The following is a 15,157-nucleotide window of genomic DNA, read 5'->3' as shown; positions in this document are numbered from 1 at the left end:
CAACTATCAAATTTCATCTTCCTCCCAAGGCACAAAGTCTGATGACAGCTAAACAATAAAAGAAGACCACACACAAAAAGAATTATACTCTCCTAAAGACATTTCGGACTGTAGTTGTTTATAGCTAATATCTTGTAATACCAACAAGAAAAGTTTTATTTTATGGAGGCTTTTGATTATTATTTTCTTTTTAACAATAAATAAATCTTGAAGCACCTTCTTTTGGAGATTATCAGCATGGCACCATTTAAGCCTCCAGTTACAACAAAAAATTTTAAAGATTTCTGGAGATATTAAATTCCTCCTCATGACAAACCGTACTCTGGTGTAGATTGGTATCAGTGCAGGTGCAACTATGACTGATCAGTTGCTACTTCTGAGGGGCAATAAGAAACCACAGGCAAATGTGTATCACTGTTGATTTCTCTATTTCCTCTGTAAAATGAACAATTACCAACTTATGGTAATTATGAACTAAACAGTGAATGACTAAATATTTATGCAGTACATTTATCATTATTGATTTTTTTAAAATAATAAGACTCCTCCCATTCCCCCGATCATTCACTGGGCAAAGTCCCACTGCTCTACAACTTGTTCAGCAAGTCTCAGAGTCTACCCACTCTGGCAATACTCTGAAGTTTGACAAGAGATGTTATATAAAGTATGAAGGCAAGACAGACTGTGGCTGTATGGCCTGTTCTGTGTTCCCACAGCAGGGAATCTCAAACTTCTACAAACTTTATGTGGATTTAATTATTCAATATTATATAATGATTCTTCAGACAGTAACACTGGTAATGCTACAGGGAACAGGTTTGCAAGGGAACCAGAAAAGTCAGTATAGCCAATTGACCTGCCTCTCAAAACAGATACACAAAGACTAGTTTATTACACACTCACTTCATTGTTACTTTCATAGTTATATTAAACAGTAATGGGGGCTTCCCTGGTGGCACAGTGGTTGAGAGTCTGCCTGCTAATGCAGGGGACATGGGTTCGAGCCCTGGTCTGGGAGGATCCCACATGCCACGGAGCAACTAGGCCCGTGAGCCACAATTACCGAGCCTGCGCGTCTGGAGCCTGTGCTCCGCAACAAAAGAGGCCACGATGGTGAGAGGCCCGCGCACCGCGATGAAGAGTGGCCCCCGTTTGCCACAACTAGAGAAAGCCCTTGCACAGAAACGAAGACCCAACACAGCAGAAATAAATAAATAAAAGTTAATAAATAAATAAATAAATAAAAATTTTAAAAAAAGAAACAGTAATGGGACTGAGCCGGTGACAGGCTCCTGAGGAAAATTTCATACACTCATTAGAATCACAATTTGTTTTTAATGAAGATATCTTTAATGAGTATACTGCAGGAATAAACATCATGCTACTAACCTATGAAAACTTTTAACCAATATAAAAGTAGAGAATAAAATTACCAAAGACTGGTTTTGTTGTCTGTCCTCTATGAAAACAAATCTTAGCTCCTCCTTTTCTTCATGAATATGACTTGTAGGATTTTCTTCTGTTTGCTCTCACACAGTTAAATTTGGATAAGGGTCAAGGCTGAGGCTTTATCTTGGAGGTAATCACATGCTGCTGATTTTTTATATATGCATTTATACATAATTATTTCTTACTTGGTTTTATATATTTATGTAAATATATCTGTTAGCATCCTGAAAATTTCCATGCAAAATGACCAGGGAAATATCACTACACTCCTTGGCCCAAAAGATGAAAAGCTTATACCTCCTCAAAATGAAAACTGACTTCCTAAAACAATGTATAGGGCAAACTTCTCAAACCACAAAGCTCAGTCCAAAAAGCTTATACTGTATTCCAAGAAGAATTTCCTTTATATTAACAAGTCCACCACAATTTTTTTTTGTATTTAAAATAATTGTCTCTAGCCTAGACTTTTAGTACAAAAGAGAAATTCTTATTTTGAGTTGAAAACAACAACAGTGGGGAGGGAGTGAGGGAGATTCACACACACACACACACACACACACACACACACACACACACACAGAAGGGGAGGTCTATAATACCTTTTTGGAAATCCATGGGGTTGGGTGGGTTTTAGAATTCCATTTTTCAGATTTTAGAAAAGAAATACAGTATACATACCATACCATACAAATCACCCCCAGCACCTGGTAATCATACAGTAACTAGAAAAATAGGAAATGTCAATGGCCTCCCTTCAGATAAGATCGAATCTTGCCACTAAAATAATTTATGCTGAATTTAAAGGAAAAAATTTGATTCATATCTTTTCCAATTTCAAAATGGCAGATCAGTGATTGTGGACCTTTGGCAAGTAAAAAGGTGGTCTTGACATATAATAAACTGTGTTATCACCTAAAATAAAAAGAACTAGCTGATGCTTAAATAAGAGACACTTAGGATATGTAATAAAGTCTTAAAGTGGATCTAATTACTTGCCTAGTTGGAAAAGCATAATCAATTCAAGCTGCCTGTAAGTTGTCACCAAGAGATCCAACATGCATCATCTTCCCCCTTTAACTTTATTCCAAATTGGGACCAACAATGAAAAACATTTTCCTAAACCTAAGTATGTCAAAGTCAGCTGGATACAGTAGGGTTTCCAAATAGCAAAAATCTAAGAGGACCTCCTAACTCAGGAGAACTCAATGACTTTCATCCCTTGTTTATGAATGCCCATATAAACTCAGATTCTCTAAACTAACTTGTGGCCAAATCATGCTTCTGCAGTAAGTTCAAAGTGAGCCTAGCATTTTTTCCTCTCCAGTAGCATAGTAAACCTTTTTTTTATTCCCAACAATCTCAAAACAACATACGCCTCAGAACAGAGAGGCTGGATGACTGTAATTCCCTCCAAGCAGGGATCCCCATGGTGTCCCACCACTAACTCACAACTCTTGCTGAGAGCAGCAGCTCATATGCTCATTGATTAGAGTTGTGTAATCAGATTAAGTTCAACCTGTGTTCTCTACATTAACCACCAGTGAAGTGGTGGAAGAGTCATCATGAGTTGATCCTGCTCATTTTAAAGCCTCACAATGGTTCACTGGCAAAACCACCAGAAGAAAACAAGTGAACAACTTTTGAGGGAGGCTAATGCCAGAAAGACTTCCTTTGAGTAACTGGAATAATTTTTCAAATTCAGAGTATTCCCTCAGTTCAAATTCAGGCACTTTCATAACACCTAAAACAGATCTGAGAAAATGACATCTTGGGCCAGCTTTCTTCATTTTTAATAACCAAAAATAAGGTATAGTAGTGGGTTATTTTTTTTAAAAAAGGTAGTATTTTCTGTCCTGTGCCTTATCTCAAATTGTTTCTTTATTTTATTTTGAAGGTTTCATCCCTGAGTCGCTGTCCAATACAATAAAAATTAGTAACCAATCCCTAATCCGTTTTCATTTCTGTGTGATCTTTAAATGTGATCTTTAAGTTCCCAATCAGCTTATAGTAGCTTGGATGACTCACCATGGTCTTTATGAGAGCACATTTTTAACCTGGAACACATGAGAGCACATTTTAAACATGGAGCAAAAAATCAAAGCTCTCCCTGTAAAGGCATACAAGTCAGGGGTATGTGAAAAAATCACAGGATGATCTGGATAGAAAAAGAAAACAGAAGTTCAAATGACAGTTATATATATTACCAACAAATTTCTCTGTGCTTCAGCTTACAGAGTAACAATTTGCTCCCTACCAAAACCACCCCCCTCCCCGAATGTAACATTCCCTTTTCATAGATTTTTGTAGGAGCAAGAAAAGATCCAGGATAAAGACAGCCAAAGAAAATATACTCTAAGGCTGGTCTTCTCACCAAAGAAAGGATAGTATAGGACTGCATCCCACTCCACCCTGGCCTCTACCCCCAAAGATACAAAGGAAAACAGGAGGAAGGCAATGTCATAAGCTAAACTCAATGCATCCTCCTAGAACTTCAGTTTTACTTAATGATTAATTAAAACATATTTCTATTACAACAAATATGTTTGTGCTAAGGAGTAGAAAGTAAAATGCACATGAAGATTTTTAAGATAAGATTTCTTCTGCTCACTTACAATGTGTTGCTTCAGGCTACCAGGGGAGTTTATGCTCCTTCTCTGCCATTAAGAAAAAAGTGGAGAAGCTCTACCCTAGAGACTCATTCTCTTCAACCTGTCTCCCAGCCATTCTATCCTCTCAGGTCACATCATTTTTATTTTATTTATTTATTTAGACTACACTTCATTCTAGAAAGGAAAATTTTCAAGCAGCTAGAGAGCAATATAGAGAAAACACTACATCCAGGTGGCGATGCCTAAACATGAAAGAGGGTTTTCAAAAGGTGTACACATTTCTGTTTACCATTCTGCACTATACAATATGTAGTCCACAAAATAATAGTATTAAGAAGAAATGAGCTACAAAAAATAAAGGTAAGGTTATTAGGTACCTAATGACCTTTCAAAACTATTCTTCAGCCTGATTTTGGCACTAGAAAGCAACTCTGGCATGTTGCCCTTGGGGGGCATTTCCTCACCCTCCCCACCGCCATAAAACATCACATTTTATCTAAAGTAAAATGAGGTAATGCCTATAAATAGCTTAGCATAGCACCTAGCACATGATAATAGTTCAATAAACATTGGCTATAATACTGGTTATAATTATTACTATTAATAATAATATTACATTAGTATTACTTAAGAGGGTGCCATAGGCAGCTACAATTTTTGAATCTACAGTGTAGCAGGCAATATATAGAGATAATCTTATTTGATCCTCATAAGGACTCTGAAGGTAAGCATTATCATCCACTCTTCATAAAGGAAAAAAGTATGCTCAGATCATTTAAATGACTTGCCTAGGGCCACCCAGCTAATAAGTTGCAAAGCACTGTTCCAATCTAGTCATCTGGCTCCTGAGCCCAATTCTTCCCACTGCACTATACTACCTCTCTTATAAAAAGTCAAGAATTCAAGGGCTCTCTCACTGATAGACTCCAACTAGATTCTACTCCATTTCAATAAGCACAGGTCAAAGAATGACAGGAATTCCCTCCAGTCAACAGACAACCAAATTACATACAAATACAAATCTGCACCAAATATCATCAAACACTCCATCCGTAAACTAATAAAAATTTGTATTTTTACATTAAATAATCAACCAAAGTCACTAATTCTATACATCTAACTCCACCATTAACATCAATTCTTGACCTGATCATTTATCTCCCTCTGAGTTCATTTTCCTAAGGGTATTCATTCACTCACTTAGTTTTAAGTATAACTTGTAGGAACAAACACCCAAATCTACATCTCCTATCCAAAGGAAACTGAAGTGTAGATAAAAATATATGCATGTACAAAAAGGTATTCACTATCATATTTTTTATAACAAAACGCAAATCAACAAACAAAATCTCTAAACGTCAAGCAGTAATATAACTGATTTGATGTTATGCTATATTCATCCCATGTAATAATACCATACAATAATTTTAAATGGAGCTTATGAAGAACCTTTAAGAACATGAGAAAATGCTCATAACATCAAGTGAAATTAAAAAGCAGGACATGAAATGAAACCATCAGTAAGCTCTCAACTTTGCAAACATAGAACAGGAAAAAAAGACTAAAAGGAAATAAATCAAAATGTAACAATTTTCTCTGTATACTAAAATAACCGGTGTCTTTTTCCCCTTGTTGCTTTTTCTGTTCTCCAATTTTCTTTTCAATGATGATTATGTATTAATTTTATAGGCAGAAAAGAGTTTTTTCACCAAAATTTTTAACTCATCTTGCAGCACTCTTCTCTCATAAATCCCTAAGTTAGCCAAGAGTCCCAAGTCATGTGAAATTTAAAATGCTCAAAACATACCAGCATCTTTATTTTTTTTCTCCAGCATTACTACCCTCCAATTATGCCAGAACTGCAAAAGTAATTTCTCTCACCTACAGAAATCCAGTCCTTCAAATTCTGTCAATCCTTTTCTTCCAGTATTTTTCCTTCTTACTTCCTATTTTCCCTTCCTACTTCCTATACTAATACCAAGTCCAAACCTTCACCAGCTCATCCCGAGATTAGCACAATAGCCTCCTGAATAAGTAAATGCTTTCCTTATTCTACTGCCTCACCACTAACAATTCACTCCACCACAGTTCACTCTGTGCCAGATACTGTTCCTGGAGCTTTACCTGTATTAACTCGGTTAACATTCATAATGACTCTATGAGGATAGCTACTATTATTAGTCCTATTTTACAGATTAAGAAATAGAAGCACAGAGAGGTTAAGATACGTACCCAAGGTCACCAGCTAATAAATGGCAATGATTAGATTTGAACCCATGCAGTCTGGCTCCAGATAACAGTATATAAATATGAGCTACTCAAGGAGTGCAGGAGTGGTAATCAATAAAAATCAGTTTCTCTTTCCCTGAACTGTGTACATACAGGCCCTTGGAGTAAGCCTCCCATTTCTGGGTCTCTTTTCATGCTATTCCACAACTGGGAGGACAGTTCTTCTCTTCCCTAATTCATTTTTCATATCTCCTTTAAAAGCCAACTTTAAATTCAAAATTTTTGAGTTTTCCTTAAGCCAGTTCCCTCATTCCTCAGCACATTCTTACTCTTATGGACTCAATTTAACCTATATTAATGTGCAGTTGTTGACATTTTTTATGTTATAGAAGTTTACCTCACATTTTTACATTTTATCTTCCTGTCTAGATAATGAAATGCCTCCACTTTTTTTGGTCTATGTCCTTCTCCATTTGCCACCTTCCCAAAAGCTAGTAGAATAGCAACCTGCACAAAGTAAATACTAAATAAATATGTGTTTAACTGATAAATCTAAGATAAATATGGCTCAACTATTTAACAAAGCAGAAAGTCTTTTGAACTAATATATTTAAATGTTTGTCTTCTTTTCATTTTATTCCCTAAGCACAAAAGCATTTGTAATTTCAACATTCCCATCCAAAAAAACATATTCAAGCAATACCCAAAAGCAGTCCTATTAAATACTTTTTTTAAAAAAGATATCCCACACACTGTCCAGAAACTCCTTTTTTTTTCCCCAGGAGACCTTTTCTAATAGTGTTATTTTACTCTCTTGTGGCAAGAGTTATCCAAGTCTTTGACAACACTAAGCAGGCAGTGACATTCCATGTATCAACTGTTCAAGAACAAAAAAAGACTATTTGGCTTTAATAAGAGATTATCGTAAATAGGCCCATTAAACCTAAAATGTGAAAACAACTGTGTTTATATTTAAAGTTGAGTATCTTCATCTTTATCTTCTTATCCAAGAAAATGATTTTAAATGTTTAAATTGTTAACGAAAACAGATAGAAATAATAATTAATTAAAGGTATGGCTCACTGTATATAATAAACAAGTCTCTAAAATACTATGACCTAATCAAACTAGTTTTCAAACCCATTATAAGCCATGACTACTTAAAAGAGCACTATAGGAACTACTCCGAAAAGCACACAGTACTCATGGTTATAATCTTGTCTCTAATTTTTGTTTTCCAATAATGTATTTTCATATACAGATTTTCTCTAAAAGACTCCTTTGCTACTTAACTTTTACATTACATGTGCCACTTAACAGTAGGCCATATTTATCCTAAAATATTATATTTTTCCTCATATGCCTGCTGACTCTGCAATTACTCTAATTCATCACTACAGCTCGCCAGAAGCAAATGTCTAATATGGTTCAGTTACCCAAATAACTACTAAATTTGAATGTGTATTACTATACACTATAGTTAACAAACTTCAACACTGATAGGTACACAATATGAAACACATCCTACTCATAACTTTACAATACTTTAAGTGAAAAAGCTAAATCTAGTTTCCCCCCTATTTAAAATTACCATTCCTACTTATATTACAGTTCAGTTAAAAAACACACTGGTAAAATTTTGGTGTTCCCTTTCTTGATATTTCAAATAATGCTATAGCAATTTAAAAAGCTTACTCCATTTTAATTGAGTGAGTAGGTGTTTACTAATCTTTCCCTTTTTTTAAGAAATTACTTGAGAAGTAGATACAGTTATAATAGGGAAACACCAGGAATCCTTGTGATGATGGAACTGTTACTGTATCTTAAGTATATCACTGTGAATAACCTAGTTGTGATATTGTACCACAGTTTTACAAGATGTTACTGTTGCAGGAAACATGTTAAAGTAAAAGTGGGATCTCTGTATTGTTTCTTACAACTGCATATGAATCTACCATTATCTCAAAACAAAAAGTTTAATTTAAAAAAATATTGAAGAGTAATTTAATGAGAATTCATTTTTCTGGCCTCCCAGAAAATTTTTTGAGAATTCAATATTTTCAAAAATCCCAAACATGCATATGAAAATACCCCCAAATGAAAAACTGTATTCCTTTTACAAATTAAGAGCTAGAAAATAGTTCTTATAATTCTTTCCAAAAATCCTGAGCAAGAAGAAATCTATAGTGTTACAAAAGTCTGATTTGAACAAGGAAAAGTAAAAGCTTTACTTGCTTGTTAAAATAACTCTCTAGATAGAAATATAAGAGACAGACTCAGTATATATAGATGGCTTACTAAACAAATTTATCCCACTCCCTTCCAACATCTCTTGTTACTTGGATTCAAAAACTAACAAAGGAAATTTTTCAGATATCATGTAAACATTTAAACTACGAAAAATTAAATCCAGTATCACAAATTAGTTCTCCATACTCAGTCCCTGAAGCTGGAGGGGACAGTGGATTTAAACACCAGAACTATTTCCAGTTTGTCAATCCTTTCAACAAGCTTTCCTCCTATACACTGTCTTCCGAAAGTGCCTCACCTTTAACTCCTACAGAGAGAAACCTCTGTCTCAAGGTCACCATAAGAATACCTCACAGCTTCTATCATACCAAGCAGACAAATTCACAGTGTATCATTATGCAAAGAAAATTAACACCCTTGATGAAAAAATATGACTATAAAAATTCCTCAAGACAAATGAGTAACAGAAAATACACATTAGCCTTTTCCATTGAGACTTTTGATGAAGTGTCAGCTATCATACAAGTTATATATCGCTTTAGGAATAAGATTTTAAAATAACATCACGTACTATATCATATACACTGAAATTAAGTCATCCTCAAAAAGGACAATCAATAAAGAAAATTATACACACAACTGTGGTTTTCATGAGGCAAAAGGCTTGGGATTTTGCAAATGTTACTTCAAAAACAAGGTAACTCTAATCTTTAAGTCACCTCTTCAGAAGGAAAGTCAGATCTTTAGCTCCTTATACACTGCAAGTAATCAGACATTAGGACATATTACATATCCTTTGACATGAGGTCATAAGATTATTAAAGTATCAATAAAATATACAAATAAAACAATATTGCCACATCAACCTCTTTTAGACATTTCCTTTAAGATAAGAAATGGCTATAGGACCATATCTACCAGTATACTTTCATGTAAAATGACTGCTTTGCTATTTTCCCTTCCCCCCAAATCTAAATCTATTCACTGATTATTAGAGGTCATAGCTTTTTTTAATTAAAATTTTTTCCTGAAATTTAAAATAAACCACACAGATAAATATTTAAGTTCAAATTTTCAACGGATAAAAAAACCTAACAGTTTTAAAGCTATAAATTTCCTGCTCTAAAGAATCAAATATTATGAACAATTCTACAATGTAGAAAAATAATTTTTTTCTTTGTATAATGCATGCTACAGAAAGAAGGACCCACAACTGTTCCAATGTCATGCTAGAGTTCACTGAACTTTTTTTTAAATTTTAGACTACATAAATCATACCTTAATTTTAAAAAGTAAAAAATATATATTTGCCCTTATTCTAAAAACAGAAAGTATTTCTAAGAGCCAGTTTCTGAAGTTCATGTCCTTGATATCTATGAATGTCAGTTAAATATATTTTCTACAATTCAAATCAGAGCTAACAGTCTGAAACAGCAATATCACTATTCATTTAATGAAATATACTAAGCATCTACTATGTATTAGACAAAGAAAATTTTAAAGTTCCTGAGAATGTATCAGTTGCAAAAATTGACATGTACTCACAACAGTAATAAAGAAAGAGAATATAGCCTTCTTCTATATTAACTAATAATCTTCTCTCCTCAACCCAAAAAAGCGATGATTTTCAAACCACTACCAATAAATGGATAGAGGTGGGAGAAGAGCTGGGGTTTGGCTGACATTTTATGATATCCTTTTGATTAAGGATAATATTAGTCTTTAGAATATTTAAAATTCAAAATGTTTTTATTTGAGATGTTAAACAACATGTTATATTTTCCCCTTAAGTTGTAATTTCATCATTAAAAATGAATTTTAGTAAATTAAGGTAGCGTATGATTTTTAAATAGAAACTTGTTTTAATGTAAAGTGGTATAAAGGGTTAAATTGGTTATGAAATTGACCTTCTTTTCTGATGTTTTGCTCCCACAGTATCTTAAGAAGTCAACTATCATTTTACTAGGGGAAATAAAAAAGCACCGGTCAAAGAGGAATTACTGAGTTTCAGCCTAGAGACTTGACAGCTGGTTTTCTTATGTTGCTGTCTTGGCTTTTTTTTTTTTTTTTTTTTTTTTTACCTCTCCCAGCACTAAGGAATAAATCTAAGTTAAACAGAAAATGATAGCTTTTGTACACTAGAATGGACCTTGCTTCTGGAACATTTATTTTTTTTAAATCATGAGTATAACTAAGTAAGAAAAACCAAAAATGCACGCTTAAGAAATATGGAATAAGTGTTAATATTGGAGCAGAGTAGTTATAAATATACAGAAAGTAAATTTGAGGACGAAAGCACTAGTGTGGAACTAGGAATCTAATTTAACTTACTCTAAACATCCTAATGTAACATGAACGTAGGACAGAATTCAATCATCTGTGTTATTTGAAAGCACATCTAACTTTCTATTCATTTATTTGTAACATTTCAAATAACTGTGCACAAAATTGTTAATTTCCTGAAGACTTCCAAAAGGAATAGCCATCTTTTAAAATAAGTGTTACTAATTATTGCTTGACTCAATTCCACTTTTCATATGCATATTTTAAATAATATTATTTTACCAATTCTTTAGAATCCAAAAGTTTAATAACATTAATGGGCTAAAATTTAGAAAATTTTTAAAATACAAATATTTAAATAAATAATTTTAAAAAAAATACTATACATGGACCAAAGAGCACTTTCTTCTGGTACTTTTCTAAATACAGAGGCATGCTATAATCCCTTGCACTCAAACAAGATAATTTTCAATTTAAAAATTTAGAGAAAAGAGAACAATTTTTTAAATTCACATTGAAATTCTTGAAGAAATGTCAATGGATCCTTAAAGGAACAGCCCCCATTTGGGGCTTGTTTGTTTTTGTTTATAGTTTTAACTAGACATCACAACACCAAAATATGAGTTTCTGATTTTAGACATGAGCTTACCTGATCCGCTGAACTGACTGCTTCCCAGTGTCGTTGGTCTGGTTTTCCCACTATTAACAGGTGGGGAAAACATCTGCAAAATAACCCAAACGCATCTGTGAGTTGTGAAATTCTTCTAGATTCCTTGGAAACAAAAGTCCACCAAGAGTCATCAATTAGTTGCTGTATTTCAGAGGGAAGTTAAAATAAAATTGGATATATACATTCAGACCCAGAAAAGCAAATACACTTAGTGATATTATTTCCTCACACTATTTGGAAATACTGGCTATTTTCTGTTCTGAAAACCCAGTCAGTTACATGAGAGATTCTAAGATCATTAAGTTTAAGTGGTAAGTTTCTGTCAATGATCTTCGTTTTGTACCAGCAGTTTTGTACCAGAATTCAACGCATTAGAAATAAGGGCAGTGGGGCCAGCTGATATTTTTAAGTCACTCAATTATTTCCCATGTTAAGAAAATTTTAAATGTACATACACATATGTACTTCTTGTATATGCATATGTTCACACACATATACACATGTATAAGTACATATATATTTATATTAAAATGGTTCCATCCAAAAGGCTGGGAATCCTAGCCCTTCACTAGCTTTCCTGTAACTGACATCTTCCAGGTACCATAAACTATACCACATCTTGAAAAGGAAAATGGTTAGGAGTGTTGAAGAAAAAACAATTTTTTTTTCATATGAAGTTCAAAATCCCTAATAATCATCAGGGTCAGAGGATGACTCAACCAAAGCTCAAGATAACGCTGTTCTCCTTTTAACTGGCTAAATCAAATGACCCCTCTGGCATTAAAGTTTTAAATCTGCAAGTCTAGACATTACATCAAAGTTCAGGTGTCCAACTTGGGGGAGCTGGACTCCAGCCCTGAGAACTACTGCTCAAAGCAGATGGAGTTCACGCCGCTTAGTCTCCACGTCGCTCTCCCCCCTTTCTTTCTTTTTCTGTAAACCTCAGCAGAACCCCAAGATGCCGCAGAAAGCTCTCATACCGCACTGAAGTCCAGCAGGTCGCTCAGCTCCTTGTCGGTCCCTATAGCAGCCATGCGCTGCTGCTGGGGATTCATCTTCGGCCACTTCTAGCAGGTCCTAAGACAGAGGAAAGAGGCTCAGCGAGAGACCACCGAGGCCCAAACTGTGTACGGGAATGGAGAGGGGCGTAGAAGAAGAGGAAGAACGCCGGGCTGACTTCCAATACCCTACTCGTTCCCCACCGCCGCGCGGGCAGGGGGCAGGAGAGCCGGGCGCCCGCGCCGGGTCCGTGAATCCACGCGTTTCTCGGCCCGGCCCGGGAGCTACGCGGCGGCTCCCGCAACTCGCCGCCTCTCCCGCAAGTTTCCGAGCCCGTCCCTGCCCCCTCCCCGGCGCCCCCTACCCCGCGCAGCCGCGGGGTGCCGGACGCGCGGGGCCCGGCCCGGGCGGGGGTCTCGAGGGGCGAGGATGAGGGGTGATTGGGCATCCAGCGAGCGGAGCGGCGGCGAGGGGAGTAGCGAAGTGACTCTCTGGCTCGGCAACAATAGAACTGACAAGTTGCAGGGAACGCGCCGCTCGCAGGCCCGCGTCTGCGGCGGCCGCCGCCGCCGCCCGGATGTCCCCCGCGGGCCCCGGGGGTCGGAAAGCACACCCCCAACCGCGCGCGTCCGAGGGGCGTTTTTAAAAAGAAAACAGAAACATCGACAACTAGCCCCGCTCTTGCCCGGCGTCCTCCTCCCCCGGCTCGGCCTCCTCCCACTTTTGCTACCCTGCCCGCGGCCGGCCGGCCCCGGACCTGCCTAACAATGAGCCTGGCTCGGCAGCCGAAGAACCCGCTCTCCCGCGCGCCCCGGAACCCCAGCCGAGCACTGAGCGGGGCGCGCAGGCCGAGCGCGCCGCCCGCGGGCCTGGACGCCCGCGACTCTTCACCTCCGCCCCCACTCCGCTCCCCAACTTGGAGGGAACCCCGAGTTCGCCTCTGTACAAAGGGGCGCGGAGTTGGGGCGCGGGCCGGGGGCGCCTCCGCTCCGGCAGGGACGCGGCGGCGCTCCGCAGCCCCCAGCCCCAACACGGCGTCCCCTCCCGCTTGCCGGCCCGCAATTACCTGCCGCCCCGTCTCCGCATCCAACCACCCCGATTAAAGTTCACTTTGGCCGGGAGAGCGGGCTCGGACTTCCCTTGCACGGCCCGGCGGTTCGGCTCACTTTCCCCCGCGCGAGCTCTCGAATCCGGGCGGGGGAGGCGGCTCTCAGGCCTGGCCGCCCCTTTCTCCCGGGGCGGGCTGGCGGTCCCCCCAGATAGAACTTGTGGGTCTCCTCAGGCGGACATTTTTTTCGCTGAGGCGGCCTCAGCACCGCGCTCGGCTCGGCTCTGGATCCCTCCGCGCCGGGAAGAGCCCCGGGTTAACCCCTTCGTCCCCCGCCCGCTCCTGCCGCCTGCGCCGAGGAAGTGGGGCCAGCCGAGGGGGCGGGGAGGAGCCTGCGGGAACGGGGAGGGGCCGGCGCGCGGCTGGCGGACAAAGCCCGCGGTGGGGTGAGGCGGGCCGGAGTCGGAGCTGCCGGGGAGGGGCTGGAGGCACGCGCAGACACCCAGCGAGGCAAGGCCAGGCCGCCCGGGAGGACGCCTGGTCGGGCCCCCGGGAGAGGGTAGGCGGGCACCGTGGCGCCTCCCCGGGCTCGTCCTGCTCCGGCTTCCCGCCGCGGAGACGCTACAGCGGGCGCATCTGGAGCCGCTGCCCAGGCCACCCAGCCCGAGGCCGCAGAGCCCTGAAAGGCTTCCGTTCCCGAGCAAGCCGCGCTGGACGCCGGATGCCACACTCGGCCAGGCCCGAAGGCTCCGGCCCTGGGAGGCTGCGTAGGGCTCGGCTTGGAAGATGCGTGTGTGGGGAAGGAGACCGGCCACCTCGGTCGGCTTTTGGAGTAGGTACGGTTGGTCAGATTCGTTGCTGAGCGGGATGCAGAAGAGGCAAAACCTTCCTCAAACCACACAAAGCAACGTGGGCTTCAGGTTCCCAAACACATCACTCACTCAAGCGTCCAGGTCTACAATCCTCTCTTTCCATCCGAATCCCAAAAGAGGCCACCGAATCGCACAGCAGGACGAGTTCTTGTAAATGGATCAAGCCAGTCCCTTCATTTTACAGAGACAGCCCAGAGAGGTTCTGTCACAAAGTCGCAGTCTTGGTGCAAGTACTGAACTTGGCCTGAAGAACCCCAAACGGAGTAAGAAGAGGACAAAATAACTAAACCTCAATTTCATTCTGTTCAGATGTCAAAGTAAGGTTTTCTCCAATAGCAGCCAATGTTTTGACTCTTTTGGGTCAGTGAATGCAGTAAAGACCAGTAAGCCCCAGGCGGAAGAAACACTGTGAGGAAAGAAGACATATCCAAAGTAACAAATTGAAAAATGCAGCCAACGCCTTGAGGGCAACAACCTGGCAAGAAGGAGCTATTGGATCCCAGATTTGCATGGAAACAAGGAGATAGGCTTAGCTGCAAATATGCAATTACTGTACTTTATTACAAACAGAGCTGTCCAGCGGAAGAAGGCAATTGTAGCTTGGGGGTGAGGGTTTCCATTACGTTCTCACCGGCTACACCCTGCACCTGGCCAGATCCTGTGGTAACCTCCCCTGTATCTACTACTCCTTATCTAGGTAAACACCTACCCCCTTTCTTAGCATCACATCCCTGGCCTGGCTGCCTAC

At 39.5% G+C, this 15,157-nt stretch overlaps 1 protein-coding gene across 2 annotated transcripts in view; it reads right to left on the bottom strand.

Annotated features, from left to right (window-relative positions):
* The window catches only part of TCF12 (transcription factor 12), a 388,587-nt gene extending 374,700 nt beyond the window's left edge, over positions 1–13,887 (bottom strand). The window contains exons 1-3 of one of the 2 annotated variants that reach the window (XM_082616676.1): positions 13,556–13,887; positions 12,471–12,567; positions 11,470–11,542 (exon numbers count right to left, since the gene is read on the bottom strand). In XM_082616676.1, coding sequence (XP_082472802.1) covers positions 11,470–11,542; positions 12,471–12,545 — 148 coding nt within the window. In that variant the 5' untranslated portion in view covers positions 12,546–12,567; positions 13,556–13,887. The remainder of the gene's footprint in view (positions 1–11,469; positions 11,543–12,470; positions 12,568–13,555) is intronic. The other variant, XM_082616675.1, reaches the window with a different exon arrangement.
* Between the last annotated feature and the right edge of the window lie 1,270 nt (positions 13,888–15,157).

This window comes from Mesoplodon mirus, assembly GCF_964341445.2.
Source record: "Mesoplodon mirus genome assembly, chromosome: 4".
Taxonomy (NCBI): Eukaryota; Metazoa; Chordata; class Mammalia; order Artiodactyla; family Ziphiidae; genus Mesoplodon; species Mesoplodon mirus.
Note: the sequence above shows the minus strand (reverse complement) of the source record. Positions and strands in the feature narration are given on the sequence as shown.